General features: G+C 37.4%; 1 protein-coding gene and 2 non-coding genes across 3 annotated transcripts; 2 read left to right on the forward strand and 1 right to left on the reverse strand.

The window, feature by feature from the left end:
- Positions 1-1972: 1972 nt before the first annotated feature.
- Positions 1973-13533, reverse strand: LOC135080958 (trichohyalin-like). Its single transcript, XM_063975680.1, has 17 exons — positions 13221-13533; positions 12918-13012; positions 12294-12447; positions 11903-12043; positions 11428-11621; positions 10959-11045; positions 10144-10266; positions 9295-9456; positions 8022-8513; positions 6500-6667; positions 5761-5900; positions 5253-5408; positions 4563-4681; positions 4354-4474; positions 3917-4015; positions 3623-3843; positions 1973-3205 (listed from the first exon to the last, which is right to left on the reverse strand). Exons 1-17 carry the CDS (start codon positions 13402-13404, stop codon positions 2079-2081), a joined length of 3783 nt encoding a protein of 1260 aa, XP_063831750.1. The 5' UTR covers positions 13405-13533; the 3' UTR covers positions 1973-2078.
- Trnal-uag (transfer RNA leucine (anticodon UAG)) lies at positions 6714-6785 on the forward strand. The gene has a single exon. It is a non-coding gene; the product is annotated as a tRNA-Leu (tRNA).
- A 210-nt stretch (positions 13534-13743) lies between the features above and the next one.
- Positions 13744-13816, forward strand: Trnar-ucu (transfer RNA arginine (anticodon UCU)). The gene has a single exon. It is a non-coding gene; the product is annotated as a tRNA-Arg (tRNA).
- Positions 13817-21827: the final 8011 nt, after the last annotated feature.

Raw genomic sequence — 21827 nt, forward strand, 5'->3', positions numbered from 1 at the left:
ACCAATATTGTTGGGGCACCATGATTGTGTCAGAAGAAAATCTTTAAAGTTCGCGTCGCGGAAGGTGCGGTTTATTTGATGTTGAGTGTATGTAACGGTCGTTTGAACACGTCATCACATTGTAGCACTTTTCCCAACCGCTGACGAGTAAAAGATTTTTTTAATCCACAACGAGGAAGCTCTTGGCCAGTATCTCACCTGATGGTAAGTGATGATCAGGCCGAAGGTGGAAGCGATCTTCACCCGGAATCCTCAACCACAGAGGAACTGGCTATCTTACCTCTAACTGCCGGAACACAACAATGCTGTTAGATCTAACTATTAATTTCACCAGTAAGGCGATGTTTCTACGTGTGCCAATGTCATGTGATCTAACGGTTATGAGCCACGCAAGTCAAGTTGTCAAGTAAAATATTAAGTTCCGATTGTTTTGTCGCTGCAGCGAGTGTGTAACTGGGACATTCGAAAAAAACTGTACAACAGAATAACGGTTGGAAGGTCTTTTAGGCCCGCTTAACGCAGTTTCTGCCCTTAAGGAGTGTTTTTTAAATCGAAAAGCCAGAATATTGTATTTCTTATCTCATGTTGCTGCTACAAGCTAGTGGAGAGTCTTCGTCGGCAGTGTAACGGTTAGCGTTCGACTAATTATGTGCGATATTACTTTTCAGGGGTGGGACTAGAGCCTTTAGGAGTATAGCCTTTGAACCGAGCTAGAAGTCCGATAAAAGAAGTAATACCAATATCGGACTTACGACAGCTATGCATCTGTGATATCAATTTGGCACGAAGTTATAAAAGGCTATATAAATTCCTAGTTCTGATAAGCATAATTAATTTGTGATGACGATGGATATCAAACGACCGTTATTTTTTCAATACGTTCGGCACACACAAATACATTTTGTTAAGAATATAATAGTTACTACACAAATATCACAAATTAATCTAATATCATCAAGTACAACGTTTTATCTTTTATCGAAATGGATTTTAATATAAATGAAATGTTTATGTAGAAATAGAAAAGATAAACGTATTTTTCTGTAGTCACAACCATGTTGTGTGTGTCTAATGTATGAGATTTTTTTTTTATTATACTGCCTGGGCCATTCCTTGGCAAGACTTGCGCCTAAATTAAAATCCTCCTGCGCAACTTTTTTAGGTATTTTTCTTCGCTTAGAATGGCCCTTATACTTCCTCTAGGAAAGCGTGTAAGAACTCAATACATAAATAAGTGTATGATGAACTATTAAACAAAATATTTTCTTCAAATATTAAATAACATAGTTGACAAATACAAAAAAAAAACAGAGAGTCTCCCTGCGTTCCTCACGACATGTTTCCACAAGGTGATTTATTTTATGTTTAGTTAATTGTTCCGTTGATATTATTTGAATAGTCATTGCGTATGTATGTTTCAATTGGATAAATATTTACTTATATTTTGTATATCGAGATAGAAATTGATTGAATAATTATGGCGTAAGTACTTTATAGGTATATTTAGTTGTATGTACCGTTATTGGGGAATATTTCCAAAATGGATGTAATCCAGAACTTATTTACACGTAATTATCTAAACTAGACGAAAATAAACGAATTATGTGTAGTTGGAATGAAACGTGTGTAAAATAAGTTGTTTGTATGGCAACTGTTTTCTTTTTGCGGTTTTCTCCGTTTTTAGCACGATAATCTCACTATTGTTTCGTTTTTCGATTGGTTACATTTGGCGTGACAGTTTAAAATAGTCTGGTGATAATTTTCCACCATTTATTCCGTAACCCTTTATGACAATAAAGTTGATTCAACTTCGTTAGCATTTATAATTGTGTTGAAGACTCAAGTCTTTGCTGTGTTATGTATTTATAAATGAGTGAGTATAGATATTGCCAAAATGTAAGAACGTGGAATGTTGCACTGATACGTTTACGAATGTTTGTACTTTTATATATGAAAAAGAAAAATTGTAAAATAAAAATGTATGTTTTATATTATGTTTTAATTCACATAGACATTAGAGAGAAATAAATTATAATTATGACTGGTTTCACTTTTGGTTTTATTTTGAACTGATAAATTTAGGAGTCCCAAAAGTTGTCGTCTTCGGACGTCTTTGGTAGCGAGATAGGGGATCGGTTGTCGTAGTCGGATCGGCTGTTGTAATTGTCGACGTCGGCTGAAAAGTCGTCAGGATAATCTTCAGCGCCTTTTTCATAATCACTCATTGAATCTTCTATGAGATCTTTCGAAATATTCAACTCCATTTCCACACTGGATTGGCGTTTGCTAGCGTCTGCGTGGAATATGGCGTCCAATACATCATTTCGGGTCAATCTGGCTGCTTGTTCTGGAGACACGCTCCTTTCCGTACGAGGAGACTTTTCAAGGCACTCTTTGATGCCATCAGGAACGCTCCGTTTTGGACTGACTATTATAGTCATCTGTGTGGATATCTTCTCATGATGTATCTCGCTCTGAGATACCTCTATCTCTCTCGTGTCGACTGTGCTTTCGACTACCAGCAACAAATCCCCTTGCGCATTTGATTCTACCACGTTTAGACTATGCGTTTCGCTGATTTGTTCAACTTCTCTTATACTCAAATCGGTTTCATTTTTCTCTTGCTGTTTCGGAGATTCGCTTTTTCCTAGTGAACTATCAATTTTCTGCTCGATTTCGGCGTTGTCTTGCAAATTGTACATTTTACCAAAGTTGTCTTTTAATATTTCTAGTTCGTTTTTCTGGCGTTTACCACTTCTGCTAGACTTGCTTCTAGACTCTGATGACTCTCGTGTACTCGCTTCATCTTTGTTACTAATTTTGTCTATTTCTATTGACTTTTCGGGGCTTCCTGCTCTTCGTGGAATGTCTATGGGCAATGTTGGCGATGGTGATCTCTGAGAATGATACAACTTCCTAAATTCTGTCAACGGAGTTTCTAAATAGTTATCACGTCTTTCTGGCGGCTCCTTTAGTTCCGGTTCTATTTTTGAATAAACCTCGGGTATTGGTTTACTCTTTCCGACCACAGAGTTGGCGTTTTTGAAGTGAGATGCGCTCGCGTTGAATTTTGTTTGGTATTCGCATAGATACTTTTCGAAGTCTTTCTTGAAGGCGATTTCATCGTGAGTTATGGTGAAATGCGGTATGCTTTCCATTCTGTAATTATCTTCAGGTCTATGGTGTGATCTGCTTCTGTGGATGTCTGTTAAAAATAATATACATAAAGGTAAATGCTTATACACCTTGCTATTCAATATGCCGTTTTTACTTACTACAACCCAATCGAGTTAATGAGGGTGTTCGCGATTGAAAAATCCGCCAGATAGCGGGACGTGGATGTAGGGTCTGACTGCTGCGTGATTGGTGAATTTTGACATATCTGTCAATGTCATGTCAAAAATAACCAATCATGCAGCATTTGGACCTCGCGTCTACGTATTGCCATCTGGCGGATTTTTCAATCGCGAAAACCCTCATTGCGCACTTGCTGGAATGCGACTCTTCCACTTACCAGCGTTCGCCCCGTCCGTGCCAGAGCGTCGATGTGACGTCACGGCCGCCAGATGCGCAGTTAACTCGATCGGGTTGTAGTTATGTGTTTCTGGAAATTAAAACTCACCTAAACTCCCAATAATATCTTTATTGATAACCGAAGTTTCCGGCAAATGGCTCCGTCCCTGTTTCATCTCTGACTGTCTCTTTCTAAAGTCTAAGTACGACTTTTCGACCGCCTCCGCTTCTATTTCCAACTTGCGGAGTCGGAGTTTCGCCTCTCTTAGCACGGCACTAGGGCTCTTTTCGCGTGTCGTGGTCGGCGTGTTATCCTTGGTGTAGCTTTGGCTGGAAATTAAATAGTTGATAAATAATAAGCAATTCTCAACTCTATTTCACAAGCTTTAGAGCACTTTCTTACTTCCTCAGTTTCTCCTTGGCTTCTCTTAACACAGTTTTCGGACTTTTCTCTCTTGACTGGTGTGGGTGTTCTGTTACCATTGCTGTTTTTGGTCTTTCTCTGTAAAAGAACATGTTTAGTATATTTGGCATATCAAGAGTAAGCTCTGCGAAAGCCGCCCTTATTTCGCGAAGAATAAGATCTATATGTCATATTTCATGGTCCTGAAAAAATACCCTAGATAAAGATACCAATGTATGTGTCTAATTTCCTATTGTTGTGTGGTATAGGACATACCACACAACAATATCAATTTGAAAAATAAGTACATTGCAAAACTTTGAAACCAGCATTCAAATACAATAATTAGAAATAATGTAAGCAACTATTGCAATTTATGATGAACTTTTGCATCTGGAAAAATCGACAATGTCATAGACAAGTAAGATGGTTCTTACCGTGGATATGCTTGGAATGTGAACGTTCTGTTCATATGAGACATGTCTTCTGTTTCTTCTTGGGGTTGCGATTCAAGAGGGGCTGTCCTTGTAGTTATGCTTGATAACACTGGATTGAATTCTAATATAGAAAGAAAAATTATAAATTAATTATTAACGGTCGATTTTTTAATCGCCAGACATGGTAAGACTCGTGCTAAGAATCTCACCTTGTCTCGGCTCCCTTGGAACTCTCTCTCGCGGCACCGCTACGGGGTTCCTTACTTTACCAACGCCACCTATCGGAGACATGCGGCGACGGAGGGCACGCCATTGGTTTATTAAATACCTGAAAAGGATTTTTTACTTCATATTTGGTATTGGTAATAAGATTACTTAAATTCGTTTACTCGTTGGCGCCACTAGCATGACTTTACTCGGTAGAAGCATCTACCTGTTGATTGCAAATGCGATGGTCCTCCTACCACCTAAGCGATGAGCGTAAATAAGAAAACCCTCATTGGTGGGATTGGCGACTGAATCCCTCCTGGAAACAGTAGGTGCATACCTACCCTATGTTTTGTTCCAAGTGTGGAAGCTCAGAAAATCCTGTCTAAAAAAAAACTAGTGGATTTCATACAGCATATACCTTCTGTCTGTTCTCATTGTGGCGGTCTCGTAAAACCCCCACAAAGGGTAAAGTGTCTCCAGGTAACAATATTCGCGGCTGCGCGTTGGAAAACATGCTGATCTCTTCGCCAACGCTCTTGCTCTAAGGAGTCTTAACAGGCAGACGGCTGAAGTGGTTTTGTAAGGATTAATCTTAGGGATAATCTTAATTTCTTCCTCGCCGGTGCCCATATTCCTCCTCTCAAATTGAACCTTCATAATAATTACTTAAAGTAAATATTATAGCAAACCTTCTGTTGTCATTGTGGCGGTCTCGTAAAACCCCCACAAAGGGCAATGTGTCCCCTGGTAGTAGAATCCGCGGCTGCGCGTTGGAGAACATGCTGATCTCTTCACCAGCGCCTTTCCGCCAGCCTACTGAGTTCACACTGGCGCTCGTATTTAGTCTAGGAAATAATTTAGTTGCTTTATGAGTCTTTTTAGATAATAAACATTGTGCCGTGTGATTGTCGTAAGAGGTTTATGCCCGTTTTCACCATAAATCCCTAATTTATAAATGACCCTTATGGTAACACTTAACAGGAATTTTGTTTTCATAGGGGTCACTTAAAAATTAGGGACCAACGCTAAGTTCAATTTAGTTATTTAGTGGTCAGCTAGCCAAAATGGTAAACATGTAGAACTTATTTATAAGCAGATTATGAACCATGATCATGGTTCACAATGTAACATAGCCTAAATGATAAAGGTGAACTTTATTACAAGAATAAGGTTCACAATGCAACAGAAAGAAGGTACCTCTCCAAAAAGGGCGTGGCGGGCATTAAAGTGGGCGCGGTCCTCGGACGGGATGCGCCGGCGGCTTGAAAGCGCGCTGCCGTCAACTCTGCTTGCAAACGGGCCTGGTGCGAAGATAGCTCATCAATATGCTCCCTTTGCTGGAATAACCAATCAAGATTTCATCATTCCAGAAAGTTTATTTACTGGAGCAACCAACAGATCAACTTCTTTATCATCATTTCAGAAAACATAATTAAAAATTAATAGGTAATTTCCTGACCTGTGAAAATTGCTCTTATCAACTAGAAAAGAGCTGATGGACGAACAGATATTCATAAATTATAGGTCAGAATTAAATTACAGCAGATTACTACGAAATCGGGATACTAATGTAAGAGCAATGATGCTACGGTGCCTAAGAAGGCAGTTGTTATATCTTTAAGACTGCGTACCCAACCCGTGGAGCGACTACCGATGAAGAAACGAGATACTGAAAGACAAACGATGTCGTATTGTCTTGTTCTTATTGATTAATCATAGTTTTTTTTTATCCACAACGAGGAAGCTCTTGGCCTGTATCTCACCTGATGGTAAGTGATGATCAGGCTGAAGGTAGAAGAGAGCTTCACCCGGAATCCTCAACCACGGAGGAACTGGCTTTCTTACCTCTAACTGCCGGAACACAACAATGCTGTTAACATTGTTGTTATGGCGACAGACTTAGGTAAGATGGTGTATAATAATAGTGAGTATTCACCTGTCTAGCGAAAGTCTTGAGCCGGTCATTCTCCTCCCGTAACGCAGCCAGCACGTCGCGTTCCCGTCCCGTTCCCGTCACGTCGCCCGCGTCGCTGGAGGCCGACGAGCGGCTGCGGCTGCGGTCGCGGTCGCGGGCGCTCTCGCGGTATAGCTCGTCTACGTTCGACTGTACGGAGAAAAGTTCATCATCATCGTCAATCAATTTTTAAACAGCCTCTGTGGTCTAGTGGTAAGACCGCCTGCTTTAGACGCAGAGGTCCCGGGTTCGATTCCCAGTGGGGGCAGATTTTTCTGTTCGGTTTGGTTGGTGGTAGGGCTTGTTCTAAGTCCGCCTGGCTAGCTACCACCATCTTACCTAAGTCTGTCGCCATAACAACAATGTTAACAGCATTGTTGTGTTCCGACAGTTAGAGGTAGGTAAGATAGCCAGTTCCTCCGTGGTTGAGGATTCCGAGTGAAGCTAGCTTCCATCTTCGGCCTGATCGTCACTTATTAGGTGAGATACAGGCAAAGAGCTTCCTCGTTGTGATTAAAAAAAAAAACAAAGTGATTTACACTTAAATGCATAAGGTACTCTCTTATTGGCGATCACAAGCTCACTAGGTGGACCGACGATCTGGTGAAGGTCGCGGGAAGTACCTAAATGCGTGCAGCGCAGGACCAGTCGTTATGGAAGTCTAGCAGCAGACGTCATTAGGCTGGAACCAGGCCTGTTCATCTCCGCGAGTTTACATCGAAAACAAAACACGCACGATGGCCCACCTACAGGATACTATTCGACAAGGCCTCACATACGAGCGAACATTGACTCATGCACGCGTATTCTTGTGTATGATGGAAGAAAATAAAGAAAATAGTGTACTAAATACTGTGCAGTATTTAAATTAACTGCCTAAATAATAATAAAAACACAGAATGTACTTTTTAAGTTGCCTCAAGACACTGAGAGGTAAATAAGTAGTTAATATTATTCACGATAATTCATGCTAAATCATGTATTTCCTCCGCCATTTTCCGCAGTTTGGCACCTCACGTCACATCATTTTACCGAAGTCAGCCCTATAGCTTCGGCGCAGTGCCGATCACTGACGTTTGTCAACAAAATGGTGCTTGACTCTTGAGACAGGCTAAATTACACCATATTGTTAATGACATTAAACATACATTTTTTTAAATACCTTCGCGAAGTAAAACTTCTGTACGTAGTACTTATTATTATTCTGTGCTGGAACGAGCAAATGTCCAACGCCCCCACCCCGTAACTAAATTGCGGGCCCAGTGATGAAATACGGCCCGCACATTTGGGGTTTGGTATGCACTGGGACGTATGAAACAGAGGCGTACCCACGTATTTCTGCCCTAGGTCAAATCTGGCTTAATAAGGGAGGAAAAGTTCATACTAGAATTAAGAAGATGAACGGATGCTACCCTACCCAACAACAGCTTGTTGGTTGGACAAGTTCTCTGTATCAATTAGGTATTTAAGTGAAGTATTTTTAGTCAAAACAGACAATGCTTACCGTGCAAAAATTGACGTTCTTCTGTTTCTTCAAGTCATTGACGACTTTATTCGGAGTTCTGATCCTCTCCTCACTGTCGGTCTTCAGCGGGACCCTCTCTACGTCATGGGCATTATTCAACACCAGATGAATCTTCGAGGTGACGTCACTAAGCTCCGTCAGAGTGCTCCTTTCAATCACACATCTAGGCTCTAACTTCGTCGATTCCAAATACTTTTTTAGGATCGTCAATTCGTTCTTTAGTAAGTCGTAGTGAGATCGTAATTCTTCGTTGTTCAAATCTTGCATTTTGATCGCAGAGCTGCTGTGACAAGCGGCTTTCAAATTCTCCAGTTCGGAACGTTCTCTGTGTATGCTCTCGCGTTCTCTCTTCATGGATTGGAGATGGTCTTCTAAGATCATCAGCTCGCTGGATATCTGTTTGCGCATCTCCTCGCCACGTTTCCGAAGAATCTCTTCGGCTTCTAATAGCTGGGATTTTAAACTGTCTTCCTGCAAAATAAATTATGAACAGTTATTTATTTATCTCTATGTAGTTGTAAGTGGGATATGCATGCATGCATGTCCCAATACAGGGTGATTTTGTAATCAGTATCCAAAGTTTTAATAACCTCTAAAGAACTATTTAATTTAAATATATTTTTTTAGGTAAATCATTGAGTTACTGATTCTAAGTCGTTCCGAAAAATTTGGATACTGATTGCAAAGTCACCCTGTATAGCTTGCCCTATCAACACTTGAGGACAACATATTGGCTGGTGCTGAGAAGAAGTGGCGGAAGAAACTCAGTCACCTTTGTCAGCATCAAAAATAAGTAGCCTGATATTATGTTGTCAACTATACCTACAAGAAAATTAGATTCGGCTGTAGGAAGGACAATCTGTTGGTGGGGATTATCAGATAGTTCAAACTTGGAGTGCAAGTGTGGTTGTGTTCCCCAGTAGACGAAGCACATGATGTCGTGCCCTGTGTGCCCAAACAACTGCACGCAGGAGGATTTAATGAATGTTACTGAAAACACCTATTAGGTGGCCTCCTACTAGGTGGACCGACGATCTGGTAACGGTCGCGGGAAGAGCCTGGATGCGGGCAGCGCAGGACCGTGCATTGTGGAAAACCTTGGATGAGGCCTTTGTCCAGCAGTGGACGTCATTTGGCTGAAACGAACGAAATGAAAACACCACTCTACCACTCTTGTAGCAGTTTTGGGCTGACACTGAGTAGGTTTGTTGTCCACACGACAAGAAGAAGAAGAGAAAAATTAGATTCTCACCTTTGCAGTGAGCCGTTCAGTCTCGTTTTTAACCGCGTGCATCGCGCGAGACATGTTGGCGTGTTGGTCGCGCAAGGCACGCGCGAGCCCCCACAAGAATTTCTTTTTCTCTTGCACGTTCCTTTCCAATTCTTCTTCGCGCGCTTTGAAAGATTCTTCCATCTGAAAAAGTGAATAACTCGCCTAAGGAGGTTCATATTGATTTCCACGTATATTTAGTCGTTTTAATAAAGGATATTGAGGATCGTAGGTATGTAAATAGGAATTCTATTGTTTCAAAAATATCTATTGTTTTTGCATCTCATTAAGTAGGTAAATAATGTAGTAGGTACCTAAAGACACGAGTGATATTAAGGCTGAGTTGCACCACCAAACTTAGACCGTAACTAGAAAGATAACCGGTGGTTTTTGTATGGAGTTTGACAGATTTTTCACGTTTGGTACAGTCAAAGTAAGATGGTGCAACCCAGCCTAAGACTTTTCTCATACTTAACCATGAACTATGACAGTTAATTTGTTCATCGTATTTTCGGAATCTTGGGGATGGCATTTTGGAAAAAGAAATCTATTAATTAAGTAACTAGTTAACACAAAAGTAAAATGAAAAAGGTAAATTATGACTTTTGTTTGGTGATACAATAATAATTTCTCCTGTTTTTGTTCGATAGGCATTCATTGAACAGTACGACCCGATCAAGTTAACTGGCAGCCGTGACGTCACATCGTCGTCATCATCGACACTGGTACGAGAGTCGCATTCCAGCGAGGTGCGCAGTTAACTCGATCGGATTGTAGATATTCGAGCCATCTAGGATTCTCAAAGAATGGACCTAAAATGTCAGCTCATACCTCGTCCCGTCTTTTCTCCAGCTGTATGGCGTGGGAAGCGAGGGATCGCTTGATTTTCTTCTCTTCTTCTTGTTTCATCATCTCCACTTCTGTTTCATAAACACTCTTTAACTGCTGGAACATCTGTAGATTATAAGTTATTATACATAAAGCCTTCCTAAACTTACTAGAACGCTAGCCGTGGCTCCGAGTCTTAGGCCCGGTTTCCACCATTCAAGGCGGAGAAGAGCGGAGAAGTTTTTTTTTAATAACCAATCAGATTTCATTATTTCCACATCTTCTCTCCGCTTCGCTTAGCTGCGCTCCACGCCGCCGTCGCTGTCAAATTCTATAGAAAAATTAGTCCACCCGGAACATATCTTCTCCGCCTTGGTGGAAAACGGGCCTAACATTGGGAATAATTATGATAGTGTAATGATGAGCATAGGATTGGCTTTAATAGCCTATTTTGTAGATACTACAGTACATAATATGTATCTAGTATATTCAATTATTCATCCATTATCTACCGATAACACCACCACCGAAAATTAATAATAACCAGTAACTAAAAAGTTCATTAATCCCCATTACGTTAAAAATAAAATCCTAATTTATCGGGGATGGCTTATTCCACTATTCCCCGTTGACAATCCCCGTCAACGGGAATTAGTGAACTTTTTGTTCACGGGGATAGTCAACGGGGAATAGTGGAATAAGCCCATAAAGTAACTAGTCCAATCCATATAAATGGCTAAGCCAGGATTTTATCTTTTCTTTAATATCTAGAAATAATGAAGGCTATTATGAATTATGTAAATATAATTATAATAAACCTCATCAACGAGGCTCTTCTCCATCACATCGATGTTCTTCATGAGCGTTTCTACGTTTAGAGGGTTCGTTTCACACGACTTTATGTCCTGCAAGTAGAAAACTAGAAGGGACCACTTTATTTCTCTAGTAGGTACTAAACTACCACCATTAACTAAGGCGATGGTTCTTACAAGCTCTTAAAGATCTAAGACTACCTGTAGTAACAATTTTATTTTAGACAATATTGCGTCTGCATTAAGCTCAAAATATAACGGCACAAATGTAGCCAAGAACTGCGGCGCGTCACTCTATTGTCGCCCGAGAATCGAACCTGGGACAATGTTTACGTCATTCGCCACGCTACATGATCAATGATTTAATATTTTTATGTCCAATCGTTTTAAACCTTATTGAATCTTAATTAAGTTCAAAATACGGAGTAAAATAAAAATATGTACGTATTTAAAATTAAAGAAATCAATCGAATACCTTAATTAAATTCTTCTTCTTCATCTTATACTTCTCTTTCAACCGGTGCATTCTAGATTGGCAAGTCTTACAGAACACATAATGCTTGCATTTCTCGTGTGCGCCGATCTTTGAAGCACTTTTCGCTTGCATTTTGCAGTCATCTGGCATGTCGCTCTTCAGGCTTGATGACAGGCTGTCTGATGATGATATCGCTGTAAATAAAAAATAATTATGCCTTTCATAGGATAATAAAACGATAAATCTATCGAAATGTCGATTAAAAAGAAAAATATTCGGCTGGCGCATAAATCGTTGCCGCGATCTTATACGCATTCAGCGCCATCTATTGGTAACGATCGATTTCTCTGCATAACCGCTAGTAGGAGGACATAGTGGGTGGATACCTGACAACAATAGTTCTCCAATAGTTGTATTATTTTTTCACATTTATGAAGTCTTTTGTTATTAAATAATAATTTAAGTAGGTACATACCTTGATCTATAGGGGCAGACTCTTTATGCATTATATTGTACATTGGCATACATTTCAAAATACATAGCAGCAATGGCAGATTCTCTTTGCTGTTATAAACTTCTAAAATACTTGAAGCATGTTCGGAGTCACATTTTACACCTGTAAACATTAAGAAAGTATAATAATTATTGATGGTTTTTTAAACACAATAAAGTAATTAAAGTACCTATATTCAACATACACGTGTGTAAACATGAACATAATGTAGGTATGTTCTGAATATTCTATTTTTTATTAATTAATACTTGCATACATTCCAGTAGTCTGATATAGAAGCAGAAAATAATTCAGTCATGTCTTATGAGTAGGTTTGGGTGTAAGTGTATATTTTTTCAAGTGGTTTACTTACCTAAATAATTGAGAATAGACCACACATCATTGTCCTTGAATTTTAGGTCTCCAAAGTCCCCAGTATTGGTCAACATCAGTTTTTTTGCAAATCCGAACACCATATTAGCCAACGGAATCTCTGACACAAATACAGAGAGACTATAGCTGAATTCCTGTAAAATATCACAACTATTATTAACATTAATTAATAGTATGTAGTATATCAACATGAGTTTATCTTATTATATTGATTTATAGTCACAAATTAATTTCATTAAATAAATTGCTTCGGCATTGAAATATTAAAACATTTTGTTGTGACTCCTGTTGTTGCTATGTTTACTAGAAAAGATATAAATAAATACAGACAATAGCAATTGTCAAATAAATTATGTACCTAATTTATATTTGAATCATTGGAAGCAAGCGTACCTATTTAAATTGTTTTGGACATCAGCCACATTAATGTAATATTTATATCTCAAGACCTGAACTGTTATAAATTAATATAAAATTTTGTCACAATCTTATTCAATCTTGCAGTTACCTTGAGATGTGAAATTAAACTACAGGTAGAGTTGATAAGCTTTTAAATTAGTGCCAGTAGTTCAGTTTTGGTTGAATTAAATATTTTGAAACTTACTAGACGTAATAAATACTCGGCTATGAGCATGTTTAGTGCTTGGTATGTCAGTTCCAAGCGTTGTGTAAAATGTTTTTGGCAAGTTGGAGGTTCACCTGAAATAAATTAGGTATTATCAGATCAGCAAGTAATAATTATTGTTATTAGCTAGGTTTAAAAGATAAGGTACCTTATGGACATGTTATCAATACCTATTATAATCTAACGAAACAAACAGTAAAATGAGAGACTCAAAAAAATATCATGTAAAGCCCCAACAGTTGAAAAAATGAGTTACACTGAATTTATGAACTTTATACATACCGGTTTGCGAACTCTTCAATACATCAATAATGTGACCCCGCAAATACGCCCTCAGATCATTCAGTATGCCGTTTTTCTCAAAAAGTTCGTAAATAAATTTTTGGAAGTTCACAATCGAGTCGTTTTCTTTCAGGGTATCCTCGCAAGTGGCTGGAGGGCTCCCATCTGTTGCACACCCTTCCATCTTACTTATCCAGCAATTTTTTGTGTTTTTACGCGGATTGTTTGTCCCTACATCATATTTATCATAAAAATAATTTCACAGTCCACTGGAATTTCAAACTTCCCCAACAATTTTTTGACATTTCCATGTTTGTTGACGTTTCCGGTTGCCCATGGCGACAATAAAACTCCTTTCTTCCTTTAACAATTTATTTAACCCTTTTTGGAGCTGGGCTAGTTTAATTTATTATTTTTAAAATTATGATAATAATTTTTCATAAAAATATTATTAAATTGTACATTTTATATATTTTTTTTTAGCTATATATAGGTTACACCTATTTCGCCCTCCTCACCATCTGTCCCTGTGGCGCAGAGGATAGCGCGTTGGACTTCTAATCCAAAGGTCGTGGGTTCGATCCCCACCAGGGATGCAATCGCAAACCTTTTTGAGTAATTTTGTTTTTTGCCTATTGATAAGATGTGTTTTGTAAGACGCAGACGATTTTTATGCAGTTATGCATGATAGTATTATAAATAAGTGTTCCTTTTTATGATCATTACATTAGCGTCTATATCAAATACTTGCAAGTTTTTTGTTTTCTTACTAGAATGGGTCATAAAAAATCATAACATTTTATTTTATGAATATTCAAAATAGGTAGGTCCTAGGAGTACGAGTGTAATTAAAATTATTTGTAGTCTTTACTTATTAATTTGTATGTGATTAATAGTGTTATAAAATTTGTGGTTGTACCTACTTGTAGGTATTTATGATCTCTTAAAAATAAACGATGTTGAATGGTTATTTTCAGTTCACACATAATATTTTGACTTTATTTTATTAATGTACACAAAAGAAAACGACTGAGATAATTACCCGACTACGTCAGAAGGAGGGTTATGTTTTTTTTGCATTACTGATGATCGCATTTTATTCGTCAGAAAAGGTGTTTTTTTTGTAGAATGATGGGCACGAAAAAACATTTACCTCTTTTTGCCTTCGTTGAGTAAGCTTAGCCACGCCATCTAGCGTTGAATAGATTTATTACTGTATGTAAAAAAAGAACTACTGTTGGATAGATGGCGCTATAAATTTTAATTACATCTTGGATTATCATCAGTCAATCAATTATTAATTTAATTGTTTATGGAAATACCTTAGTTTCACCACAAAATATAACAGAAGGTAAACTCCATACTAAGCGCGCTCGAGCCACGCACACATAGACACCGCTCACACGTACGCGTTATCAAGACTGTCTTGGACGAATGCGAGGCGCGACTGCGTTCGCTTGAGTGACGCTGCTCACGCGTTCGTAAAATTATTTTGTTTATGCGAAAATTAGTGAACAAAAAAAAGGGGTATTATAACATTTGAAGCATTGGGTGCAACAAGGGCGTATCTCGTAAAATTGAGTTTCGAGAAAATTGACGATGAAAGTTTCAATGTCTTATATTTTTTTAATGTTTATAATTTGACTTACACTTACTTTATTATTTGTTAGTCCCATGATTTAGCAATAAGATTAAGGTATTATAACTATTTTAAAGCAATCGGAAACATCTTAAAATGCGATTTTTTTTACTTGTGTTATCCGCCCTTGTTGCACCAAACTGGTAAACAGATAGGGCGTTAGTTAAATTTTTATTTTTTTATGGAAAATAAATAACAATTTGAATACTTATTTTATTAATTGTAATTAAAATGTAAGTCAAACATGTGTATCTATTTCAATCACCGTTAAATTATTAAACTTTCTTAATATTTTTTTCGACTTTCGTGTTTTAATCAGATTTATCAAAATATTCACTAGACTGAAAGGAATCTTCCGAATCAGCTGCAACTGGCCTGGAAGGTCCAGCCTAATCCTCCAGGCCTGCCTGGAAGGTCAGGGCCAGTTTCAACCACTCATTTGGCTCACTTTTAGCTAGGTCCACGGACCAAGTCGCCGGATTGATTTTTTAAATATTTTCTTCTTTTTTAAACTGGTTGCCGCAGTTTCCAGAGCTAAAAAGGTGAACGTTCAATATTTTTGTTAATAAATTAAACACCAAATCAACACAAATCTACTCTAGAATCTTAGAGTGAGTCCATTTGCCGAAGAAATAAATAATTGAAAATTCAGTCTGGCGACTTGATCCGTGGACCAATCTAAAAGGGGGCCAAGTCACTGGAAGACTCAAAATTAGTCTTTAGTCATTTTTTACATTAATAAGTTTTTAGTCTAAGATCCCGCTATACAACGACCTTCACCGAGATGCTTATTTGATGAAACATAGTTTATATTCAATTTATCATGTCAATAAATATATTGCTTAAGGGTTGCCTAATAAATTTCAGTCCAGGATATGATTAATTAATCATTAAAAAAAGATTATTTTTTAAATATTTCATCGGTTTGACTATTAAACAAACTCTATACCAATCGAAAGTATGAAGCCCATAGAATATGCAAACGTTAGGTTGCCTATTCTTTTCCAGTCATAACTCTCGGGTTGCCAGGTATAAACAGGTAAATTGATAGAGCATTTTGCATCGGTCTGATAATTTAATCAAATTTAAATGAAAATAAAGATTATTTCATTATGAACACGGTGGTATAGGGTTGCCTGCGAAAAATCAGTCCTGAATGACGGTTGTCGAATTTTGTAAAGTGAAATTAAAACTGAAAGGTGACATTTTTCGAGTAGTTGGCAACATTTGGGAAAGACGAGTTGTATGAGGCGTTTGTGTGTCTTGTCAAGAGGTGTCGCTTGGGTGAAGAAATTTCTCCAGTGTTGCTATGCTTTGGGAGGTTTGGTCCAAAAATGTCGAAAGTGGAAATAACGACTTCCGGTCAAAAATTTGGATGACGCCTCCTGCAAAAGGGTCGTACAAATGACATTTGACCATTTTCATCTCGATCACCTGGCAACACTGGTAGCTACGGGGAAAAGTATTTTTTTCGACATGGGTGTCTTTAAAGTTAAAAGGACGGACAGAAGGATATATGGCAGAAAAAATCCAAAAATGGGGTTTGGTCGGTTATACGACCCAAATTATGGGAAAAATCCGAAAATTCAGAAAATCAAGATGGCGACCGAGTGAGCGGCCATTTTGTAAAAAGTTTCAGATTTCTGATTTTTCAAATGCATTTTTTGGGCAGTTGGCAACATTTGGGAAAGTCGAGTTGTATAGAGCGATTACGTAGTTTGCTGAGGAGTATCGTTTGGAAAAACAACATTTTCCAGTGTTGCCATACTTATTGCATTTTTCGCTTAATTTAGACCATTTTCCGCGCCGAAACCCATTTTTACTTTTTTTCTAACTTAAACCAATCCCGTGAAACAATTCCTTAAAACCACCCAAGTCCCAAAATTTTGTGGCCCCGTAGCTGCCAGTTCGTTCGTTTCAGCCAAATGACGTCCACTGCTGGACAAAGACCAGTGTTGCCAGGTAATCGAGATAAAAATAGTCAAATGTCATTAGTTTGACCTATTTGCAGGAGGCGTCATCCAAATTTTGGACTAAAAGTCGTTATTTCCATTTTTTACATGTTTTGACCAAATCTTTCAAAGAATGGCAACACTGGAAAATTTTGTTTTTCCAAACGATACTCCTTAGCAAAGTACGTAATCGCTCTTTACAACTCGACTTTCCCAAATGTTGCCAACTGCCCAAAAAATGCATTTGAAAAATCAGAAATCTGAAACTTTTTACAAAATGACCGCTCACTCGGTCGCCATCTTGATTTTCTGAATTTTCGGATTTTTCCCATAATCTGGGTCGTATAACCGACCAAACCCCATTTTTGGATTTTTTCTGCCATATCTCCTTCTGTCCGTCCTTAACTTTAAAGACACCCATGTCGAAAAAAAAACTTTTCCCCGTAGTTGCCAGTGTTGCCAGGTGATCGAGATGAAAATGGTCAAATGTCATTTGTACGACCCTTTTGCAGGAGGCGTCATCCAAATTTTTGACCGGAAGGCGTTATTTCCACTTTCGACATTTTTGGACCAAATCTCCCAAAGCATGGCAACACTGGAGAAATTTCTTCACCCAAGCGACACCTCTTGACAAGACACACAAACGCCTCATACAACTCGTCTTTCCCAAATGTTGCCAACTACTCGAAAAATGTCACCTTTCAGTTTTAATTTCACTTTACAAAATTCGACAACCGTCATTCAGGACTGATATTTCGCAGGCAACCCTATACCACCGTGTTCATAATGAAATAATCTTTATTTTCATTTAAATTTGATTAAATTATCAGACCGATGCAAAATGCTCTATCAATTTACCTGTTTATACCTGGCAACCCGAGAGTTATGACTGGAAAAGAATAGGCAACCTAACGTTTGCATATTCTATGGGCTTCATACTTTCGATTGGTATAGAGTTTGTTTAATAGTCAAACCGATGAAATATTTAAAAAATAATCTTTTTTTAATGATTAATTAATCATATCCTGGACTGAAATTTATTAGGCAACCCTTAAGCAATATAATTATTGACATGTTAAATTGAATATAAAATATGTTTCATCAAATAAGCATCTCGATGAAGGTCGTTGTATAGCGGGATCTTATACTATTTTAAAAACTGCATACAGGTCGAATTTAAATGCACTCTTGTTACTGTGTGCAACAAGGGCGTAGCGCCACTTGTGACATAAATTATTCTCACGCCATCAGGGAGCGTCTGATCGAAACCAGTTTTTGGGATGTTAAACTAGATGGTACAGTGCATGTTTTGATATAATAACATCAAAACGGACTTTCGGTACCGAACGCCCTTGTTGCTCCCAATGCTTCATTTGTTAAGTAGACGGTTGCTTTAACTCAACATTAAAAACTAAATTTTCGTTTTTGAAACTAACAGTTGATTCCGGGAGGTAAGTAAGGTATTTATTTGTATTTCAATAGTTCGTATAACGTTGACAAATTGAAAGCCAACTCAATTATAGGTGTACCAGAATCTCATGGCAAATGGGGAAAATAAACTTTGTTGAGTGCAATACTGGGGAAATTGGATTAAACGATCTTGATATTTTTTATTTATGACTTTAATATTAATGAACATGAAGTACGAATGGCTACCTATACATTTTATATCTTATCTGTATACTTATAACTTATCACTTCATTCAGAACTAGAAAACGATTCTAAGAACTCCACTTGCATTTCTTGTTCTTCAATAGATGATCAAGTTAAAGAGGTTTATTATACAGGGTGGAAAATTCCACCTGGAGGGAAAGTACTCTTAATACTGTAGATAGAACATTTTACTGAAAGAAAACACTACTTAATTTTTGAAAAAAAAAAGAGAACTGCATTCAAAGATTTTCGATTTTTTTTCGAAAATTCACTACTATACCATACAATTTTCTGTAATATTATCAAAATAATTTAAGATTTAATGATTTTCCTTTCATTTGATTTATCAAGTTTGTTAGAGAGATTTCATCCTTATACTCATAGCTGGGCACCGTTAATCAAATAGTTAACTTCGTTAATCGTTAAACCGTTAATAAAAAAATTAACTTCGTTAAACGTTAAAACGTTACATTTTGCAAGATTTAACGCAAGTTAACGTTAATCGTTAATCCGTTAACACATGATAAAAAGACGAAAAACCGGCCAAGTGCGTATCGGAGTCACGCACAAAGGGTTCCGTACCATTGATTTATGAAATTTTTTTTTTTTTAATTTAAGTTATTTGTATGAAAGATTACGCGGTAATAAGCGGTTTACGAGGTAAAAAAAAAACTACTTGCTAGATCAACCAACCAAGGACCAACTTTTTTCCACTTTGGAAGCGTCTGTCACGCAAACTATTCGGTTTAGAAAAAAAGAATTTTAGAGACCTCGATATCATTTTTGAAGACCTATCTATAATAAATAATAATAATAAATAATAATAAATAAATCTTTGGACAATTTCACACAGCGCCAGCTAGCCCCAAAGTAAGCAACTTAATGCTTGTGTTATGGGTGCTAGCTTAACGGATATACTACTTATAATACTTTTTTTTTTTTAAATACATAAATATTATACATAGTCACACCCAGACCCGTCACAGAAATTAAAATTCATCATTTCAATTTCTGCCCGGCTGGGAATTGAACCCGGGACCTCTCGGCATAGTAGTCCGTTCTGAACCACTACACCAAACGGCCGACGATCTATTAGATACCCTACACGTATGTTTTTGATGAAAAAAAAATTTTTGAGTTTCAGTGCTAAGTATGGGGAGCCCCCAATATTTACTATTATTTTTTTTATTTTTACATCGAAATCTTAATGCGGTTCACAGAATACATCAATATCATCAAGTTTCAACAGTATAGCTCTTATAGTTTCGGAAAAAATGGCTGTGACATACGGACGGACAGACGGACAGACTATAAGGGTTCCGTTTTTTGCCATTTGGCTACGGAACCCTAAAAAGTAATTGTATGCAAGGTTCAAATAATTTCGAAGGCTTGTAGCGCAAACATAAAAGAGGAATACCTAAATTCCGTGCGCGATTTTTTGAGGATAGCTGCCAAAGCAACGATGACCCAAACTTCATAATCCACCAACATTCTAACCTATATTGGGAGCATACGCTGACAAACTTTCAGCTTTTATAAAATGACGTAGGTCTGGTGTTCACCAGCTCTTAGTCTATAGTATCTCAATCTCAGAGCTTTGGTTCAATTACAATACAATTTAGCACCAAAGTGCTCGAAAAGACAAATCCAACAAACCCAAACTCGATAAGTTTCCACCGTTTCATTTAGGAATTCCTATGGCCACCTCCTGATTCCATCATAAGGACCCTGGACATCATCTAGTACTAAAGTGCTCGAAAAGACAAATCCAACGAATCCAAATTCGATGAGCCACCTCCTGACTCCATCATCAGACCAGCTTAATAGTACCATAACATTGCATTTTCATCGTACTTACATAAGTATACCAAATTTCAGCTCAATCGGTTGAGAACTGGTCTTAAATTCAGTTGCAAGATTTGTCCCACACACTAACAAGTGAAGTCAATATAAAGCTTGTAAATCAAATAAATAAAAAAATACATTTTTATATCGTTTCGTTCTGGTTACAAAAACTGTTGTTTTGGGTTCTGGAAGTTCTGGAAGCCCGAACGTACTTGTCAGAACGCGTTTTTCTAGTGTTTTTCAGCGTGGCTGCTGTATCTTTTTGGTAAATAGTAGGTATTGGATTAACGATTAACGGACTTTAGATAATTTAACGGAAGTTAACGAGTCCGTTAACATTTTTTAAAGTTAACTTAAAAGTTAATCCGTTAATAGAAATGTTAACTTCGTTAATTAACGATTAACGGATTAACGAGTTAATGCCCAGCTATGCTTATACTTAATACTTAACCCTAACGATCGATGTAATAAAAATACAGGATGTAATAGGGATGTTTCCTGGGTCAAAAAGCAAGAGTTTTAATTAGTCCGTCAGTTTACTTATCAAAAAATACTCTACACGTATTTTTCACTTTTTCAAACTAATGAAAATTTAAAGAGATAAAGCGCGCCAAAGTTCATAAGAAGAGGCCCGTGACGTCAATGCTTGCATAAAAGTGCCGCACGTTGTGACGTCGTGCGGAACTTCAACGCACCATAACTATGTAATTATTTGTTAGATTGACAAATAAAATATATGTGTCCAATATTTTTTGATATTAAACATGACGGACTAAAAAAATTTTTTTAGGAAACTAGCCTATTCCACCCTGTATAATATAAATCGCTCTTTCAGCATTTCAATTACTCAAACTAGCTTGATGAAATCTTTTTCAATTTTCTTTACATGGTCATAACTTTTTCACTATTCCTCTGCACCAATGTATGAAAATAAAACACCTGAAAACCCCGATAAAGCAGCTATTAGGTAAGAATAATTTAAAAATAAACATAACCCACCCTCCTTCTGACGCAGTTAGGTAATAAACTAAATGTATCAAAACATTTCACTCCAACTTACTGTCAACTCAACGACGCGCTTTAAAATCAAAGATTGAGTTTGAATTATGCCCTATTTTACAATACACATTGAAAACAATATGATTTGCTTGAGCTTTTTCGACTTTTTCACAAAAATAACAAATAGGCATGAAGAGATTACAAAATTTCTGCAGCGGCTGACAGATCTCTTGATTTACTTTGACAGGTGACAGTAAAGCCATAGACAATGGCCATATGAAAAACACACTTTTCCAATATTTTTGTTTGCCATGAGATTCTGGTACACCTATATTAGGAATATCGAATTGTTTTAGAGAGGTTTTAGGAATTATTGGATAATAGTGTCAACCACTCAACTAAATACTACTTCTTTCTCGTGTTTTTGTTTGCAAACTATTACTATAATAACGTACTAAATATAACTGCATAAGTATACGTGGATATCTGTTATTGTCTCTCTTCCATAATATTAAGAG

The sequence above is a fragment of the Ostrinia nubilalis genome, chromosome 19, assembly GCF_963855985.1.
Source record: "Ostrinia nubilalis chromosome 19, ilOstNubi1.1, whole genome shotgun sequence".
In the NCBI taxonomy this organism is placed as follows: Eukaryota; Metazoa; Arthropoda; class Insecta; order Lepidoptera; family Crambidae; genus Ostrinia; species Ostrinia nubilalis.